At 42.7% G+C, this 20,846-nt stretch overlaps 1 protein-coding gene across 1 annotated transcript in view; it reads right to left on the reverse strand.

Moving 5' to 3' along the window:
• Window positions 1–38: 38 nt before the first annotated feature.
• Window positions 39–20,846, reverse strand: part of DNAH14 (dynein axonemal heavy chain 14) — a 274,100-nt gene continuing 253,292 nt past the window's right edge. Inside the window, exons 82-86 of the mRNA XM_072948673.1 lie at window positions 19,427–19,539; window positions 18,338–18,477; window positions 15,266–15,429; window positions 674–820; window positions 39–287 (exon numbers count right to left, since the gene is read on the reverse strand). Coding sequence (XP_072804774.1) covers window positions 72–287; window positions 674–820; window positions 15,266–15,429; window positions 18,338–18,477; window positions 19,427–19,539 — 780 coding nt within the window. The 3' untranslated portion in view covers window positions 39–71. The remainder of the gene's footprint in view (window positions 288–673; window positions 821–15,265; window positions 15,430–18,337; window positions 18,478–19,426; window positions 19,540–20,846) is intronic.

The following is a 20,846-nucleotide window of genomic DNA, read 5'->3' on the forward strand; positions in this document are numbered from 1 at the left end:
TGACCACATGTGAATGTCTTGAAACATGTTAACTCTGGTTAGAGTAAAAAATTGTTTTTTATTATGGAAATTTATTTTTCATTCTCCTCACACAGCAATGCAACCTGCATTGTGATCCAGTGACTAGGAGGTTTCTTTGTTGATAAACACACGGATGTTAAAAAGTTTGAGGTTAAGTCAGCAGTTGTCAAAATTCTTGACCTCTCAGGTGTCAGGTAAACTGGGCACTCAAATGTATAGAGTTCAGACTCTGTCTGCTTAGAAGCATTTGGCCTTTCAGTAGAAATCTTTGAAAAAAAAAATCCAGTAGTCAAATTGCATAGTTCAAGCAAACCAATGGCTCAGATTCTCTATAAACTAGATTGGGGGGATTTGTTACAAGTTTTATAAATACATTTCACTTAAGATGGTTAGGTAACCACATGTGGAAATTATGCCTGGAGAATTTAATTTTTTAAAGAGTAACTATCATGGCCTTATAGTACATATTCTTGAGAAATCATACTGGATGTTGCTATAGCACCTATCAACATCTATTTTAGGGCTGTTTGAAGTGTTTGTTGTCAAGTATATTAGCCAATTCCGCTAGTGAAATCATAAGGAATGGGGAGTAGAAGGAATATGTATGAATGAGGGAAAGCTCAGACTTCGTAATAAACATTTAGGTGCTTACCTTTGTTGGCAAGAAGTATATCTCAGGAAAATCACAACATATCTCTCGAGGCAACGAGTCTTCCAGTACTTCCTGTTCATGATTCCACCTTGCCCCTTCGATGAATAAACCAAAGACGTGAACTCCGATGTGTGTGGAGTCGGTGCCCTAAGATCAAAGAAAGGTGATGTCAGTGGGTCCCAGGTGGGACATGTCCTTTACTGGAAGCTGCATCTGGAGAAAGGTCAGGGAGGAGACCAGAGAGGAGTTGAGGCGCTCCCTGGCACTGTGGTGTGAGACCACCCCGCCCAAGTCCCATTTTCCCAGATTCTAAATTGAGTACTGTAGTGCCAACTGGTGCCTGCTGGGGCCCCGCAACACCCCCCCCCCCCACAACTTCCAGCCCTTAGGCACCTGCCTGCTCTTTCTTCAGAAGATAAAAGCCCTGACGTGTGTTTGCCTTAGCAGAATTGACAGCCTTGGGAAATGGCTAGTCTCACCACAACTCAGGCTGACTTCTCACAGCCCACGTCTCCTCCTTATTGGAGTCATAAATCCCACTGCCTTGCTTGTGTCAGCCCATGTCTCCATCTTACTGGAGTCGTGAATCCACTGTCCTCCCGTATGCTAAAGCCCCTGATGTCACTTACAGCCAATCAGAAATCTGTACCCTATCCCTTCGTGTTCACAGCCCCCTCCCCAGTGAAAGACCCTGCATGTTCACCTTCAGTGCTCATAGCACCTCCTGTCTGTGTGGACCGCTGTTGCCTGTAGCAGCGTATCTATTAAACTTCCTTTGTTCTTAAAAGAATTTACCAAAGACAAGGAGTTTATCAACCACGACATCAGCCTGCAGTGTTCCCCAACAGTTGGTGCCCTGTACGGGGGAAACCCCCAAACACCAGGAGACCCCCAAAGTTTGGGGAGCACTTAAGGCAGATCTCCCTTTCTCTCCCCTCCTACCCCTTCCTACAGGAGCCTCTCCCTGTGGCTTGATCTGATGCTCCTTTTAGGAGACCAGATCCTCAGGGCAGGCTCCCCTCTCCCCCTGGCTGGATAGGATGCTCCCTACAGGAGGCCAGATCGCCAGGGCAGGCTTTCCTCTTCCCTTTCTGCTTTGCTCTCTCACACTTTTCTGACACTCCCTGCCATTTTGGTCAGGACTTCTAAGTCTTGTAGATTGAGGAACTCTGGCTGGGCTATACTCAGCAGGCTCTGAAACTCGGCCTGACAAAGGAGAGTGACCCCCTGGGCCGTGGTGGTGAACACACTCAGGGAACTTCTTTTCTAAATACCTCTATCTCTTTACTCCTTCCTACTGCATACCCCGTCCCTAGGTCAGAGGGGACTTAGCGACCTGTTGGGAAAGGCACGCATAAGGACTGGTCATCCAGTCCCTTGGGACACCCAGGTCGGCCCCAGACACATAAGAGAGCGAAAGCGTTAAGAGAGAGCAGCTGGCCCAGGGGGTGAGAGCCCTGGGAGCTCCCCCCACAATCAGCCCCTCCAACCTGACACAGACTTTGCTCCTGCTCTCCGTGGCGTCTCTGGGCCTGACTGCCACGTGCTCTTCTGCCGTGTCAACTCTCCTCTGACCCCGCCTCTGTGACCGGGACGCTACACAGACATCAGCTGAGTCCCCCGTCGCCACGCCAGGTACAAGCTGCTGGTGGGCGAGTTCCCCCACTTTTCCTTCTTTCTAAACTGCTTAGCCCTTGTGCTGGTTTAACCTTGGTGCTGGTGGGCTGGCTCCCTCAGCCCTCGCGCTGGTCTTTTTCTCAGCCTCTGTGCTGGTGGCCTTGACACTGGATTTGGCCCTCGTGTGGGTTGGCTTCTCTTTCTTGGGGGACCGAAAGTAAGAGGACACCAGAAGTTTTGCCTCTAAATAGAGTCTGTGCTGGGTTCCTCTTCTCCTTGATACCCCCCTTAATCACTGTGGGAAATGCTTTTCCTACTCTCTGGGACTCACCATTGGGTTGCATTTTAAAACACTGGGATAAATGTGATCCCCAAACATTGAAGAAAAAGCAGCTTATCTTTGTCTGTAATGTCACCTGGCCCCAATACCAACTTCCAGACCAGGACATCTGGCCGTCCAAGACCTGTTTAACTGCTTGATTCTTTCTGTTGCAAATTGGGCAAAGGTCTGAGGTCGCCTACGTTCAGGCTTTTATGGCCTTCTCAGAATCTGGACCTTTGTAAAAACTGTCGCAAGTGTCTCTCCCAATTCTTGGAGACCCTGCCACACTCTGGTCCCTTGGCGCCCAATGATCAACCTGATATTCTCGATGACCCCCTCTGGGCTCTTAACAACAACAACCTTCTCTGTATCCTTCATTGCCCCCTTCACCTCTCCCTCTCCTTCCCCTGCCTCTCTCGCTTTGAGCCTCTCAACTGCCAAATACTGTTTCCCGGTTCGCCCTTCCCACCAGGCCCCCTTCGCCCACCACATACTAGATCAGGTGTTATTTAAGACAGCAGGACCGACATCCCCAGGTAAGATGGATATTCCAGAAGTCCCAAAACAAGACAACATGTTGCCCCTTTGTGAGGTTGCTAATGGTGAAATGGGCACTTTTCAGGCTCATGTCCCTTACCCTATGTCAGATCTTTTCAGTCCAAACCCTTCTCGCTTTGTACCCTCACTAGGCCCTTGCTATAGCCTTTGATTTGACCTGGCAGGACATTTGTTATTTTCACCACCTGCTGCACTCATGAAGAAAAGGCCTGCATCTGGTTCTCGGCTTAGCATTGGGCTGACAAGGTACATGCTCAAGCTGCCCAAAATACTGAGTCTGGGGGTTCATCTGGGTCCAGGAAGGAAGCAGGCCCTGACACAGACCCACAGTGAACACACCAAGGAAGGGACCTTAGGAGGAATATTGTAACCGTAGGATTACTTGTTTAATAAAACGGATGAAAAAGGACTAATAAAATCTGTTAATTATACCAAATGGAGAGAAATTACACAGGCACTTGATGAAACTCTAACCCTCTTTCATTCCAGGTTGGCAGAAGCCATGCAATCCTGGGAGCCCAGAGGGCCTTGCAACACCAGCAGTTCAAATCATTAGCCAGGTCTCCCCAGACATTAGACAAAAGTTTCAGAAGCTTGAACAAGACCCACAGACTCCTTGGCCTGTCCTATTAGATATGGCTTTTAAGGTCTTTAACAATCAGGAGGAGACATCAAGGGTCGAATGGAAAAAAAAAAAAGGGACAAATAGCAAGCTAAATATATAGCCGCCGTTACTGCTAATTCCCTAATTCCCTGCCGACACCAACTCAACCGAGGCTGCAAGAACAAGTGTCTTTCTGCAGGGAGCCTGCCCCTCTTAGGCAAACCCGTCTGTTTTCGTTGTCAACAGCGAGGGCATCTCTGACGATACTCTCTTGCTCTATTTGCAAGGAAAAGGGTTATGGGAGGCAGGACTGTCCCTAGTCCCCCTGCCCCTGGTGCAGGAGGGCCATCTCAGAGCCAAGGACGATGCCTAAGCCCCAAGGCACTCCTGGGGCTAAAGCTACAGGGAACCAGCAGACGCCCCTAACTCTGTTCCTTGATTATGAGGAGCCGGTAACAAGGGGGAAGATGACTCTCCCTTCTTGGACTGATGGGCCCAGAGGCTGTGCAGGCGCTAGGTTTTCCATCTCAATGGCAGAGCCTCAGGTGACCTTGGATGTGGCAGGAAGGTTAGTTGAATTTCTAGTTGACACTGGAGCCACTTACTCTGCCTTAATTAGTTTTTCTGGACCAAGCTTTCAGTCCTTGATTCTCCTTAGTGGTATAGATGGCCATCCACAAACTGTTTCACCTACTGTTAGTTTGTATTCTAGAAAAATTCATTTTTACCCATGCCTTTCTTGTTCTCCCTGAATGCCCCCCCACCCCCCATTAGGGAGAGAGATTACAACTAAGCTTCAGGCCATCCTCCGCTTGCCAGAGTGTGTCTGCCCTTTGTTACCTCTGGTTCAGGGCCCATAAGACATACCTTCCACTATTTACCAACAAGTGCCTCCTGTGGTATGAGACATAACAACCCCAGGGAAAGCCCTTTTTGCTAAATCTGTACAGATTCAATTAAAAGAGCCTGCCTGGGAATCCTCCTACACTGCTGGTAGGAATGTAGTTTTGTGTGGCCATTATGGAAAACAGTATGGAGATTTCTCAAAAAACTAAAAATATAATCCAGCAATCCCACTTCTGGGCATGTATCTGGAGGGAACTCTAATTCGAAAAGAAACCTGCACCCCAGTGTTCATAGCAGCACTATATACAATAGCCAAGACACGGACACAACCTAAATGTCTATCGACAGATGACTGGATAAAGAAGTTGTGGTATATTTATACAATGGAATACTACTCAGCCATAAAAAAGAATAAAATAATGCCATTTACAGCAACATGGATGGACCTAGAGATCGTCATTCTAAGTGAAGCCAGAAAGAGAAAGAAAAATACCATGATATCATTCATATGTGGAATCTAAATTAAAAAAAAAGAAAAAAAGACACTATGAACTCATCTACAAAACTCTCAGACATAATAAACAACCTTATGGTTACTGGGAAAAGGGGGTGGGAAGGGATAAATTTGGGAGTTTGAGATTTACAAATGTTAGCTACTATATATAAAAATAGATTTTTTAAAAAAGTTTATTCTGTATAGCACAGGGAACTATGTTTAATATTTTGTAATAACCTTTAATGAAAGAGAATATGAAAACAAATGTATGTGTGTATATGCATGACTGGGACATTGTGCTGTACACCAGAAATTGATACACTGTAACTGACTGTATTTCAATTAAAAAATTAATAATAATAAATAAAAGAGCCTACCTTTTTCTCCTGAAAATCTCAATACCCTCTTAAGTCTGAGGCCCAGAGGGGCCTCTAGCCCTTAATCACCAAATTCCTTACAACCGGATTGTTTCATCCTTGTAACTCTCCAAGCAACACCCCCATCCCAGATGTAAAAAAGGCTGAAGGACATATAGGATGGTACAAGATCTCAGGGCCATCAACAAGGCTGTGATCCCCATATACCCAATGGTGGCAAATCCTTATACACTCTTGGGACAAATTCCCTCTGGAGCCTCTTGGTACTCCACATTACACCTTAAGGATGCTTTCTTCTGCATCCTGTACACCATGAGTCTCAATTTCTATTTGCTTTTGAATGGTAGGAGTTAGAGACCCAAGTGTTCCAGCAATTAACCTGGGCAGTTCTATCCCAGGGATTTAGAGACAGTCCCCATTTACCTCTCTATCTTACAATTTTCTCCAGGCAGACCTTTACTTCAGTATATAGATGACTTACTAATATGCAGTCCTGATAAAGATTCTTGTGACTCAGACACTATAATGGTACTACAAAAACTGGCCTCACGTGGGTATAAAGGCTCTGCCTCTAAGGCTCAAATTTCAACCCAAAGGGTACAGTTCCTGGGCCTCACAGTAACCCCAGGAACAAAGAGTCTGCCCGTCCAAAGAAAAAGTCTAATTTTAGACATGGGGACTCCAGCAACTAAACAATAGCTCAGATTTTTCCTGGGAAAAGCAGGATTTTGTAGGACCTGGATACCCCAATTTGGCCTCATAGTGAAGCTGCTCTATAAAGCTCTACCAGGACCAGAAAATAAGCCATTAGAATGGACCATCAAAATGGACCAGGTATTACAAACTATCAAACCAGCTCTTACAGCGGCCCCAGCTTTAGCTTCGCCTCATCTACAAAAATCTTTTTTTCTGTTTGTATGTGAAAGGCTAGGTGATGTCCTGGGAGTCCTTACACAGGCTTTGGGACCCACCCAGCGGCCTGTAGCATATTTCTCTAAAAATCTGGATCCTGTGGCCCAAGGATGGTCCCCTGGCCTCAGAGGTCTAGCCTCTGTGGTCCTGTTAGTCGAAGAGGCATCCAAATCGACTCTGGGACAACCATTAACTACCTGTACACCCCATCAAGTAATGGATATTCTAAATTCAAAGGCTTTTCACTGCGTCTCTGACAGTGGGATCACCAAATATCAAACGCTACTCTTAGAGACCCCTGAACTTAGTATTAAGCTGTGTCAAACTCTTAACCCCGCCACTTTACTTCTTGATCCCAATCCTAACTCTTCTACAGAACACTCATGCCTTGAAATTCTAGATTCAACTTGTGAGGCTAGACCAGACTCACAGGTCCTGCTAGAGGACCGAGATGACATTTGATTTACTGATGGCAGTAGTTTTATGTTAAATGGGGTTTGATTTTCCAGTTATGCCACTGTAAGTCTTAGCAATGTTACAGAATCAGGGCCTTTTCCGGGAGGCTCCACTTCTGCTCAAAAGGCTGAACTTATAACTCTCACCTGAGCTTTACAATTAGGGGCAGGAATGAAGTTAAATATTTACAGATACCCCTTCATGTTGTTCATGCATATGCAGCTATTTGGCAAGAAAGGGGTCTTCTCACAACACAAAACACACCCACCATTAGACATGCTTCAGAAATCCTACACTTGTTAGAAGTCATGCTTCCCACACAGGTGGCAGTGATTCACCGTCGAAGGGTAACTGATGAGATTTCCCGAGGAAATCACAAAGCAGACAAACAGGCTAGAGAAGCAGCACAACTTTCTATACAGGCAGATTTATCTCCAACCTTCACACCAATGACTCAATATACTGAGGAAGAAATTCAAGAGGAAACAAACATGGAATTTACCTTCATTCCTGAAAAATGGCTTAAAAGCCCCGAGGATAAATTATTACTCCCAAGGGCCTTACAATGGAAAGTATTACAAAACCTCCAGCAATCCACCCACTATGGGGCAAAGGCCTTACAGGACTTACTACAACCTCTCTTTGTGGAAAAAGGAATTTCTCAGACCTTGTGTGACCTCTCCTGCGCATGCCCAACTTGTTGCCTGGTTAATAACGAGGGAAATGTTAAGCCACCACTTCTCCTTCACCCAGTTCAGAGGAGAGGTATCTCACCCACCAGAAGGCAGACAAATAGACTTCACCCATATGCCCCCATGTAAAAACCTAAAATATCTGCTGGTATTTATAGACACTTTCACAGGATGTGCTAGAGTTAGACAGAAACGAGCACCGGTCAGTGGGAGAGGAAGGGGAATGGAGCAACCCAGAAAATAACAGCACACCTGCACTCAGGATAAGGGGCCCCCCAAACTTATATGTTCTCTAAATGAGGGCCAGCAAAGGTGGTGGCTAGGATCCAACGCTGCAGGGGTGCAATAGAGAGAAGGACCCGGCTTAACCTGACCCAATGCTCATAATATAATTAGCATTGAAATTTGAGCCCCTCCCGTAGGTTTCTCGGTGTGCATCTTGGGCAAGAACCTGCACAAAAGGGATGCGTGTGCCTGAACACAGGAACCTGAGCTGTCAATCAGCCTGAGCACTCAAAAAACCTGAGCCGCTAAACAATCAATCACGAAAACGCTCCCTTAGGCCAGGATAAAAAAAGGAAAAACAGGAAAAACAAAGGAGCGGTGCCATTTTCCCTCTCGGGTTGGTGCGCTCCCAATTCTCAGGAGTGTACTATACTACCTTTTTACTTTATTAATAAAATCTTGTTTATATCACGCTTTCTGTCTCTCGTTAAAAATTTATTTTTTTCAGGTGACTAAGAACCAAGTTAACTCTTCTTTCCCTCCTCCCAGTAACGGATTGAAGCCTTCCCACAAAAACAGAGGGCATCAGAAGTAACTACTGCTTTGCTGGATCATATTATTCCCTGTTTTGGCCTCCGCCACTCCTTATAATTAGACAATAGCCCTAGTTTTGTTTTACAAATAACCTCAGCGGCGGCATAAGCCCTATAGATTGAATACCACTTACACGCCGCGTGGCACCCCCCAGTCCTCTCGTAAAGTAGAAAAAGCTAAACAAACGATAAAAAGAATCCTAACAAAACTTACGCAAGAAACCCAACAGTCCTGGCCCACCCTTCTTCCTATTGCCTTGTTATGAACACGAGTTGCCCCCAAAGCAGAATCTCATTTAAGTCCTTTTGAACTCCTCTATGGAAGGCCTTTCCTCCAGATTTACTAACAGATGCTGAGTCATTACCTTGTCCAAACTGCAACAACTCTAGGTCAAACTGTAAAGGCCCTTCATAAATCTCGAGTCCAAAGCCTGAACCCAATTTTCAGGTAAATTCCCATCCAAACCTTGTTTCCGGGGACTGGGTTTATCTCGAAACTCTTCCGCGGTACAAACAGCCGCTCCAACCAGTTTGGACGGGGCTCCATCAGGTGTTTTAACTCCTCCCCCAGCAGTGACGTAGATGGGTTTGCTCCTTGGATACACCTGTCCCGCTACAGGCTGCCGCCCGCCCCGTTAAAAGTGAACGAGTCACCAACAAACACCCCGTACAGCTGGGAGCCTCTAGAGGCGCTCCGCCTACTGCTCAGGCGCAAATAGGGTGATATTAGTCCCAATTCCTAGTTCAACGAGTGCCACCTGCTGGGCTAATCCCAGCAGCGGACCTTGTCTTCTTACCTACGTTTTCTTGCTAGCGCTCTGCCTCTTTATGCTTCTTGTTTGCTGTTGCCCCAGCCGTGCTAATCCCTGCACTTCTCGTCCTTGCGCTAACTGCCAATGAGTTATCAACCTGACTTCTTTTATATTATTCTTTCAGAATTTACTACAATCCCCGCTGAAGATCTTTTTCTCTGAAACTCAGTTCAGGGAATTAATTCTTGACCTGTATCTTCAAAGTGATTTTACTGATTTTACACCTGATGAGATTAATCTCTATTTAGAGTACTAAAAATGACACTCTGTTCTGACTCCCCTCTTTACCCCCTGCTGTTACAGGAAACAGTTTCTTAGAATGGGCCTTCACATATGTTAATATATTTAATTACTCCAACTGCTGGGTTTGTGGCCAACTCCTGGTGCCTGCATTCTCTGGGTTACCATGGTGGGTTTCACCTCTACAAGGACCTGATTGGAAAGAGTTTTCCACATTTACTCGTCAACTAATATTTGGTATAAATGAAGACACAACTCGACTTGATCTCTGAGACCTATATAAAATCACTAATTATGACCCATCAAAATGGCCCATAAAAAACACCACTGATTAGCCAGGCCACAATTTTTCTTTCTCTTTAACAGCTACGTGACCTGCCATGCCACATCAGGGATGGCCTGAAAATGTTCACAACCCTCATCGAGTAACTGAAGGCTTCAGCTAAATATGGGATGGAGCTAACTTGTTAATGCCCAAATATGGCAGATTAAACATTAAAGCTCCTCTTGGAAACAACAAATTCATTCCTTGTCTCACTGGTCTAATTCCACTTGACATTTGGGATGGATCCCTTTCAAACAGTGTGTCCATCATATAATTTTGCAAGCTAGTGATTATTTAGCCACCAATTAGCAATTTAAACCCTGCCAGGATGAACCCATCATATGGTTAGCTCTCAGTGGAGTGAGAGAGGGCCCAAATAAAATCAGAAATGAAAGGAAGTTACCAATGACACCACAGAAATACAAAGGATCATAAGAGATTACTACAAACAATTAAATGCCAATAAAATGGACAACCTAGAAGAAATGGATAAATTCCTGGAAATGTACAATCTCTTAATACTGAATCATGGAGAAATAGAAAATATGAATAGACTGATTACAAATAATTAAATTGAATCAGTAGTCAAAAAATCCCAACAAACAAAAGTCCAGGACTAAATGGTTTCACAGGGGAATACTACTAAATATTTAAAAAGGAGTTAACACCTCCTTTTCAAACTATTCTAAAGAACTGAAGAGGAAGTACTGCTTTGGATCTCATTCTATGAAGTCAGCATTACCCTGAAACCAAAATCAAAGATATCACAAAAAAGAAAATTATGGGCCAGCATTACTGATGAACATATATGCAATAATCCTCAACAAAATATTATTAGTAAACCAAATTTAACAAAACATTCAAAGGATCATACAGCATGACTGAGTGGGATTTAATACCAGGGATGCAAGGATGGCTCAATATCAATCAATATGCAAAATGAACTACTATTTTATCATAAAAAAGAATGAAATCTTGCTATCTGCAACAACATGGATGGACCTAGAGGGTTTTATGCTAAATGAAGTAAGTCAGGCAGAGAAAGACAAATACTAGTATGATTTCACTTACATGTGGAATTAAAAAACAAAACAAATGAAAAAACATAACAAAACAGAAACATACTCATAGACATAGAGAACAAACAGGTAATTGCCAGAGGGGAAGTGGGTAGGGGTTGAAAAGAAAAAAAGGTAACTATGTGAGGTAATGAATGCCAATTAGCTCATTGTGGTGGTCACTTCACCATTTATGTTTATATGAAAACATCAGATTATACACCTTAAAAATATATTGTCAATTATGCCTCAATAGAGTTCAAAAAAAAAAAAAGGAGAAAGATGAATCACATTGAAGAGTCAGATTTCACTGTGTTCAAACTTCATTGCCTATTTCTATCACTGTGACTATAATGATTCACTTAGGCTCTGGAAATTTAAAAAGTTTGGAAAGGTTTTATATAATATCTTTGAATGGTATGAAAAAGGTTAAATGAGTTTTGGTAAATTCTGTTAAGCAGAAAATTTAGTTGCCAGCAGCTCCAATTCTTGGTGACTCCTGTTGTGTGTTAGGAAAGCTCTAACTTCTCTGATTGGGCAGGTCCCTGGGGAGATGCGATGGGCACAGCTGTCCTGAGCATAACCCTCCAGGCAGACTGGTCCTTGCTGGCCCCTCTGCCAGCTCTTCTGCAGGTGAGCTGCAGTGTGGAACAGCCAGCGCTGTACTCACTGACATTATCTTAGTGCTACTCTGTGGAACATGACAGTATCTGAAGGTGCAAAGTGAACTCATATAAAGCACCTTGTTTTTTTGGCTTATTCTATTAAAAAACTCTTAATGGGGATTGTTTTGTATAATGACTTTTACTTCTCTTTAACCCTAATGTAAATTCAAAGTTTCATATACTGCTTTTGTTCTAGTATTGTCCTTTCATATACATCTTGGAAAAAGTTAATACAATGCATTTGACAATGAGACTTCCATTTATATTTGACTTGGCCATGGTATACAGGGATCTTTCTTCTCAAAAAACTCAAATTGTAGGTAATTTTTAAATAGCTCAGACTTAACTCTCCAAAGAGCCATTCATAATAAATGGAAGCAATATTACTTTACTTAAATCAAAGCTGGTTCTTGGTATAAAGCAGAAATAACAGACCATCTGATTGGGAGGTTAGAGACAAATGGCAAAGTTGGAGTCAGCAATCCTCCCTTCTTGCCCTCTGTGAGGCACAAGAAAAGGCACCAGCAAACACCTGCTTCTCTGTAACATCTGCACGTCCAGTAATAACTTATACTGGAAAAATCTGAAAAAAGTTTATATATCTGTATCTGTATATCTATATATCTAGATATATAGATATACATACACACACACACATACATATACATATAACTAAATCACTTTGCTGTACACCAGAAACTAAATCTATATAAAACTATAGTTGATTTACAATAAAAAAAATCCTAGTCATAATTATAAAATTAAAACAATTATAAAACACCTAGGAAAACAGTCTGGCAAGAATTTTCTAAGACCAATGTGAAGAAAACAAAACATAAATGTCCTAAATAAGTGGAAAGAGAGACCATGTTTCTATATGGAAAAATTCAAACAAAAAAGATAGCAGTTCTCAAATTTATTACTGCAAGCTGATCAAAATCCCAAAAGGTTGTTGAAAAAATATCAACAGAGTGAAGCAGCAACACACAGAATGGGAGAAAATACTTTCAAATCATGTATCTGATAAGGAATTAATATCTAAAATATATAAGTAACTTATACAATTCATGAATAACAAAACCCCGATTAACAATGGGGAAAGGACTCGAATAGATATTTCTCCAAAGAAGATATTACAAATGGCCAATATGCACATGAAAATATTTTCAATATCACTAATCATTAGGGAAATGTAAATCAAAAGCTATATTGCTTTACCTTTACATTTAGGTTTATGATCCACATAGAATTGAATTTGTATATAGTGAGGTGGGGTCAAAGGCCATTTTTTCCATATGAGTATCCAAGTATTGATCTGACACTATTTCCCTTTATTGAAATGGCCATCCTTACCCTACTTCACCTTTGTCACAGATCAAGTGATTGTATATGTCTGGGCCTGTTTCTCGAGTCTCAATTCTGTTCCATTGATTTATTTGTTTATCTTTATGTCAGCACCACACTCTTTTAATTACTGTTGCTTATAGTAATTCTTACTGATAGTATAAAGCCCTCAAACTTTGCTCTTTTTCCTTAAAGTCGTCTTAATTTTTGGAGACTTGACATCTTAGCAATGGCAATATTGAAACTTTCAATCATGAATGTCTATTTAGATCTTTTAAAATTTCTGTAGCTTACATTTATCTTAAACATTTATTTAAATGCATACAAATTGGTGCAGCTACTATGGAAAACAATGTGGAGGTTACTCAAAAGTTAAAAGTAAAACTACCATTTGGTCCAGCAATTCCACTTCTGGAAATATATCTGAAGGAAACAAAAACACTATGTTGAAGAGATATCTGCACTCCCATGTTCACAGCAGCATTATTTACAAAAGCTAAGACACAGAAACAGCCTCAGTGTTCACTGATAGACAAATGGATAAAGAAAATGTGGTGTGTGTGTGTGTGTGTGTATATCTATATATAGATATGTATATAAACTTTTTCATATATATATATATATATATATATATATATATATAAACTTTCACTATTACTTTCTTAATAGTGTCTTTTTCTCTGTTTTAATAAAATCCAGTATATCCATTTTTTCTTTCAGGGTTAGTGTTTTTGTGTCCTTTTTAAACAGTCTTTGCAGCCACTATGGAAAACAATATGGCATTTCCTAAAAAAAATTTAACAGAATTATCATATGATCCAACAGTTCCACTCCTAGATATATACCCCAAAGAACCCAAACAGGGACTCAAACAGATATTTCACACCTATATTCATAGCAGCAGTGTTCACAATGGCCAAGGGATGGAAGTAACTCAAGTGTCCGTGGACAGATGAATGGATAAACAAAATGTGGTATTATGGACTGAGTGTTCATATCCCCCCCAATTCATGTTGAAGCCCTATCATCCAATGTGACTGTCTTTAGAGATGGGGCCTCTAAAAAAGTAAAAAAAGTTAAATCAAGTCATGTGGGTGGGGTCTTGATTCAACAAGATTAACGTCCTTGTAAGAAGAGACTCTGGAGAACTCGCTCTCTCTCCCCAACGTGCACCTCAAGGAAAGGCCATGTGAGGACACAGCCGGAGGCAGCGGTCTACAAGCCAGGACGACAGCACTCAGCCGGCGCCCTTATCTCAGACTTCCCATCTCCAGAACTGTGAGAAGATGCACTTTTGTTATTTTGGCCACCCAGTCTGTGGTATTTTGTTACAGCAGCCTGAGCCAAGACAAAGTATACACATACAGTGAAATATTATTTAGTCTTAAAAACAAAGGAAATTCTGACACCTGCTACCACACAGACGAACCCTGAAGACATTATGCTATGTGGGATAAGCCAGCTACAAATATGATGAGGTTCCTACAGTAGTCACTTTCCTAGAGAAAAAAGCAGAATGGTGGTCGGGATGGCTGGGAAGGGGAGTAAGTGTTTAATGGGCATGGAGTTTCAGTTTGAAAGATGAAGAAGTTCTGGAGTTGGATGTTGGTGATGATTGTACAATGTGAATATACTTAATGTTACTGAACTCTACAATTAAAAGTAGTTAAAATAGTAAATTTTACGTTTTATATATTCTACCATAATAAAAAAATGGAAGAAAGAAATAATACAGAAATTCAATTAAAAAGAAAAAAAATGAGGACTGACTTGCTCTACCAAGTGTCCACATATAACTTTAAAATTTCTAGATCTGAGTGGTGTTGGTCTTGGAACAGAATAGATTCCTAGAAGAGATTGGAGTTCAGTAAATAATTCCAGTGGCCTTCAGATCAGTGGGGCAGTGGTGGGAGAGTGACTGGCTGGGGTGGCTCAGGCATCTTGAAGTCCGCAAACTCACCCTAAACTGCTTCCGGTCATAATCAGCACGTTTGCGAAGTGCCCACCAGTTTCACTGCAGGCTGAGCCGGGGATTCTGTTTGAACCTGGCTGAACTCTGGAATGAGCGAGTCGCTGGGCAGCAGGCAGTTTGGGTGAGCAGCTGTTAAGCTGATTTGAAATATCACCTTCAAATTCCGATCTAGCAGCGTGCCTTCTTCATTTATAACAGGGGATAGTTATAAATTTTATTTATTGTATTTGTTTAAACCTTTTATTCATTTCATTCATTTAGTTTATTTATAATTCTTTCCAGCCCCTACTAGAATAAGAGTGGGACAGATGGAGTTTGATGGCATTTGGGCTGGAAGGGGGACTGTGCCACATTCGTGCTGCCTGTCCAGTGCCTGGCACATGGTAAGTGAGGAGAAAATATTTGTTGAGGGAATGATGGATGGATTGGCTGAATGAATGAATGATTAATCTTTCCAACCTTTGAAGTCCTCCAGTACCTTAAATGCTCTCCGGACTAAGTTGAGTTTCTTCTGGATGATGATGGAGAACTCCTTGTCCTTGATGTCAGTGGTGTCAGAGATCACATGGTGGGTAAAAGTGAGGGCATCTGTAGAGATTCCCTGGGACCTTCCATAGTCTTGAAGCACAGCAATAAGAAAGGCTGTGGAAAAAACACACACCAACAAATTCATTCTGAGTCTCAGGGATTTAGGGGCTGTGCACTTCCCAAAGCTTCCCGTGGGGATTAGCAACACTGATGTCTCATGGGGTGGGAAGAGTGGAGAAGAGAGTCAGGAAATGCCAGAGGTAGGTGTGAGACCAGGCTGGGTGGGAGGAGAGTGTAAATCCAGCCACCTCCCTCAGGCCGGCTGCATGAGGCTCCTGGGAAACGTGGGTTGCTTTTGAAGGTGCAGTGCCCCTCCCATATTCATTGTGGGTATAAAGGGGCTATAGAACCCAGGACCTTGTCCACTTTGACCCAATCTCGGCTAATCATAGAACCTCATCTTCCTGGCAACAAACATGAGTCCTGGGGGCAAGGACAAGACCCAAGTCTTCCTCAAGAAATGACATATGCTAAACTGTTGGTGGCCATATTTTTCTCCCTTGGTTGCATGGAAGAAGGCTATGTACAACAGAAAAAAAACTGAGACCAAGATACAGTGGAAACAGAGCTAAGACATGAGGAGACAGGCTGAAAGTGACACAGAAGATGACTACTTGGATCCAGCCATGCCTGAAGCCAGAACTCCTTGATTCCTTTCCACTTGTATCCTCCTATAACCTGCTTTCTTTTGCTTAAGCAAGTTTGGGTTGCATTCTGTAGCATGATACCAAGATACCCAACACTACTCTTAACTGTTCTCCTTGCCACCAGCTCCTCCTTCCCTTGTTTTGTCTGTTCTGCATAAGCTGCCAAATGGGTAACTCCATTCTACTTCTTGATCATGTAATGCCCCTACCCAGAAGCCACCACACAGTGTGCAGAGTGAATTTTAGTTTCCTTAACTGGGCAATTAAAACCCTGATGTATGGGCATGTCTCCTCTACTCTGTAGCCACCGAAATCCCCACTTAAGCAGTGCGCCTGACACTGTGTCTATGCTCACACAATCTGCCTCAGATGATCTTTCTCAAATTTCCCCACAGTTCTTCAAGGAAGCCATCTCTATTGGCCTAGCCAGAAGTGACCTTCTCCTCTGTGCACTCTTAGGAGGCTGAAGGCTCCAGGAGACAAGACCTGGGTTTTGTCTGCCTCTGTGCCTATTGCAGCAGCTGTCACCCTGCAGCCTTGTCTGGGTGCTCAGTGAATGCTGGCTACCTTGTCTCTGTCCAGCCCAGACATGTCCTGAGTTCCAGGGCTGTATAACCAACTGCTTACTGGATATGGTGTTTGTACTCTGCAAACATCTCAAACTTGATGTGATCTCTTTTTATTTCTCACTAGTTTGCTCCTCTCTGAGTATCCTATTTCAGTACATGACATCAGCATCCACCCAGCGTTCCAAGCGAGAAACCTGGGGGTCATGCTTGACTCCTCTCTCCCTCTCACCCCATCCTCTCCAAAGTGGAGTCCAGTTGGCTCTGCTTCTAGTCAACAACTCCTCTTCTCCCCCACTTCCTGCTCCAGGTCACCATCAAGTCTTGTGGGGAGAACAAGGCAGACTCCTAAGTGACCAGGACCCAGACTCCAGTCCACCCTTGCCCTTCTTCCATGCTGCAGTCATGAGACCATGGTGTCCCTCACCTGGAGCATGTCAGAGGTTCCCACTGCCACCGGAGGGAGCAGACTCCCTTAGAGAGACTTATCCAGCCCCTGGGAGCCGGCCTGCACTCATCCCTTCAGCTTCATCCTACACCACTCTCCCTTTGTGGGTCTTTCACTCTGGTCATAATGAACATTTGGTTTCTCTAAAGTGCTTTTTCCTCAGTCACCTCTGGGCCTTTGAATGGTATTCCCTCTAGTAAGAATGATATTCCCAATTTAGTGCAGTGGTTAAACGTGAATTTCCAAGTCAGACAGGCTAAGTTCAAATCTTGGCCCTGTCACTTATTAGCTGTGTGACTTTGGACAAATGACTTAACTTCTCTGTGCCAAGTTTTTCTTATCCAAAAATAGGGATAATAATAGTAACAACTCCATAAGATGGTCATGAGAAATGAATGACTTAATATATACAAAGTCCTTAGAATAGTGCCTGGCAGCCAGTAAGCACTACATAGTAAGCACTAAGGGTGTTAATTATTCTCTTATTCTGTCCCCACGTGAACAATACTTAACTGGTAGTGAGTGTCAAGTCTTACTCTTATACTTAGTGGCCTTCCCTGATCCCTAGTTTAGATCCCCCTGTTTTATGCTACCAAAGTATTCTTATATTCATTCAGAAAGTCATTCATTCCTTCTTCAAATATTCACTGAGAGTTTTTTCTGTGCCGAGGGCTGCATTAGGTGCTAGGGGTACGATAAGGAGTAAAAACAGACCTGGTTCCTGCCTTCATGGGGCTTACAGTCTAGTGTTGCCCCTTTACAACTCCCATCACACCCCTGAGCACCCATTATTGTTAACATGTTGGATATCTGTTTTTCCTGTTGGACGTTTGTGCCAAGCTGGTGGATCTTAGGACTCAACAAATATTTATTCATTCATATAAATAAGTGAAATGACTGAAGTACAGAATTAATCTCTTGAGTAGGTGCCCATTTCCAGGAGTCCACTCTTATAATATAGGAGCCCTTGGGAGGGATCTAGTGTTGTTGGCCTGTGACATCATAGAATTAACGGCCCAGAGATGAGGAGGTGAGACACCTACCAGGGTGCAGGTGAGGTCTGACAAGGATGGGTCTGTTTCGGTGTGTGAGGAGATGGGGCGACGGAGGGACGCAGGTGGGGAGGAAGAAGAGAGGCTGCTCCAGTGCATGCAAGAGGCCCTGTATTTATTGGGGGTGCAGGGCTGTTGCATGAGCCTCTCATCCTAGAGGGGAGGAGGGCCAGGAGAGAGGTGGAGGAGGGACCGGGTGCAGATTTGCCCGGGCCAGGTGTAGGGCTGGTCCTGGTTCTTAATGCTCACCTTGTGGAAAGAAGAAAGCAGGGAGCCAGTATCGTACAGGAAATCCTTCAAAGAAGTCGTTCTTTCGATCAGTGGGGTGTTTGGGGTTTTGGCTAAGTGATGGGACAGAGTGCTTCCAAGCTGTGATAAGTCTCATATATCTATTGGAAGGCAGACCACAGGTTGGAGTGGTTAAGGGCATAATAATTGCATATTTTCAGATGATCTGAGCAATTTCTTCCAGCCCCTCCTGGGTTCCTCCTTTCCTTTTCATCTCAAGCTCTCCCTCTTCTCTGGCCCCTTGTCTTGAACTGTAATGGAAACCAGCTATGGCTTTAAGGCTTGTGAGACCCACAAAGCACTGCGAAGTAACGGATCTGGGCAACAAGGGATGCTGTGATTACAGTAGGAATCCTGGGTGGGCCTTGTGGAATCTTGTGGATTGTTTTTGAGTTACTGCCTTCTCTAAGAAGGTAAATAGTAACACTGACTTATAGTTATGATGTAAGAGACAGCGTGGTACAGATTTGCTGGGTTCGAACCTTAATACTTCCACTTTCTAGCCGTGAAATCTTGGGCAAGTTACTTTGTGTTTTTGTGCCTCAGTTTCCGCATCTCTCAAATGAGGATGATACGTGGTAGTAGCTACTTCACATCACAGGGCAACTGTGAGAACTGAATGAGTTAGTGTGAGCAGAGCACTGAGAGGAATGTTCGACACCCACTGAGACACTCATTAAGGGTGAACTACTCTCATGCCTTTCAAATCATTTTGGATTATGTATTAAACACATTTAAAATTACATGTAACTAGTTTTCATGTCTTTCACATTTCTCCCTGCTGATGCCACCAGACACAGTGTAGAATAACAGAAAGGAAGGTACTAGGTTCTGGTTCTACCTCTGTCTCTTAGGGCACGGTGACCTTGGGTGAAACTCAGCTTCTCAGGTCTCCATTTCCTCCTCCTAAACTGAAGGAAGAATCCCTCCCTTGCTTAATTCATATGTTGCTATGAGAACCCAAAGAGGCCAAGTATGTGAACTTATGTTGTAAACTGCTAATCTCTGGACAAAAATGAGGAAGAAATGTAAAGTGGCTTTCATACATACCGATGATGTATTGCAGTGTAAGCCATTTTGGCCCAGGTATTAAAGAAATTCACTCGCTGGATGAGATCATTAACCCAGGAACTCAGGGGTTTACTTGACTTGTAGGCATATTTCTGTTGGGATGTAGAGACAGGCACATCATTTTTTAAAGATCTGTCTTTGGGGTCATTAGAAGCATATCAGCAAACTTTGGTAACAGACTCGATTGCCAGGGAGAAATAACCTGGCAAGACGATGTTGTTTTCCAACTGCAAGTACTTAATGAGAAATCTGAAAACTATTATCAAGGCAGATCAGCATTATCTTAACAGTGCTTTGGACGAAACACTTGCAAGTTTCCATCCTGGTTAGTCTTTCAGCATTCTTCTCAAGTTCTTTAAATCGTGTCCTTTCCTGCCAACCCTCTTCCCACCCACCTCCTTCCCCTTATCTGTGGAGATTATCTTCACATGTCATTAAGTATATGTAATCTCAACTTTCTGGCCTTCCCCTATACAAAAGTCTATAAATCTCCCTCCACTGTCTCTTTTCCCCCTCTTTTCCTTCCAGTTCTGAGTTAAGCTGACCCCTGCCCCTGTACTCTGCACAGCCCTTCTGGAGTTTTTGTTTTGTTTTGTTTTTGCTTTTTCCTGTAACTTCAGCTTTCCGTTTTCTATCCGTTGTTTTATTAACACACTCTTCTGTCTTAAATACAAAACCACCCAGCACTGAATCCTACTTGTTTGATCCTCAACAAAATACTAGTAAACCAAATTTAAGAACACGTCAAAAGGATCATAAACAGTGATCAAGTAGGATTTTTCCCTAGGATGTAAGGATGGTTAAACATATGAAAATCAATAAATTTGATACACCATAAGAATTAAGGATAAAAATCCTATAATCATTTCAATAGATACAGAAAAAGCATTTTACAAAATTCAACATCTTTTCATCATAGAAACTCTCAGCAAATTCTGTATAGAAGGAATGTTTCTCAGCATAATAAAGGCCATAAATGGCAAGCCCATACAGCTAACATACGCAGTGATGCTAAGTTAAAACGCTTTCCTCTATGATCAGGAACAGGACAGAGGTGCCCACTTTCACCATTTCTATTCAACATAGGACTGGAAGTCCTGGTCATAGCAGTTAGGCAAGAAAAAGAAATAAAAGTTATCCAAATTGAAAAGGGAGAAGTAACATTGTCTCTGTTATCAGATAACATAATCTGGTATGTAGAAAACCCTAAAGACTCCACCAAAAAATTGTCAGAACTAAAACATGAATTCAGGATACAAATTAACATATGGAAATATAAAATTAACATATGTAAGTCAGTTGCATTTCTATACAGTAACAATAAACTATTTGAATGAGAAATTGAGAAAGCAATCTTATTTACAGTAGCACTGAAACAATAAAATACCTTGGAATAAAT

Source organism: Vicugna pacos, chromosome 23, assembly GCF_048564905.1.
Source record: "Vicugna pacos chromosome 23, VicPac4, whole genome shotgun sequence".
In the NCBI taxonomy this organism is placed as follows: domain Eukaryota; kingdom Metazoa; phylum Chordata; class Mammalia; order Artiodactyla; family Camelidae; genus Vicugna; species Vicugna pacos.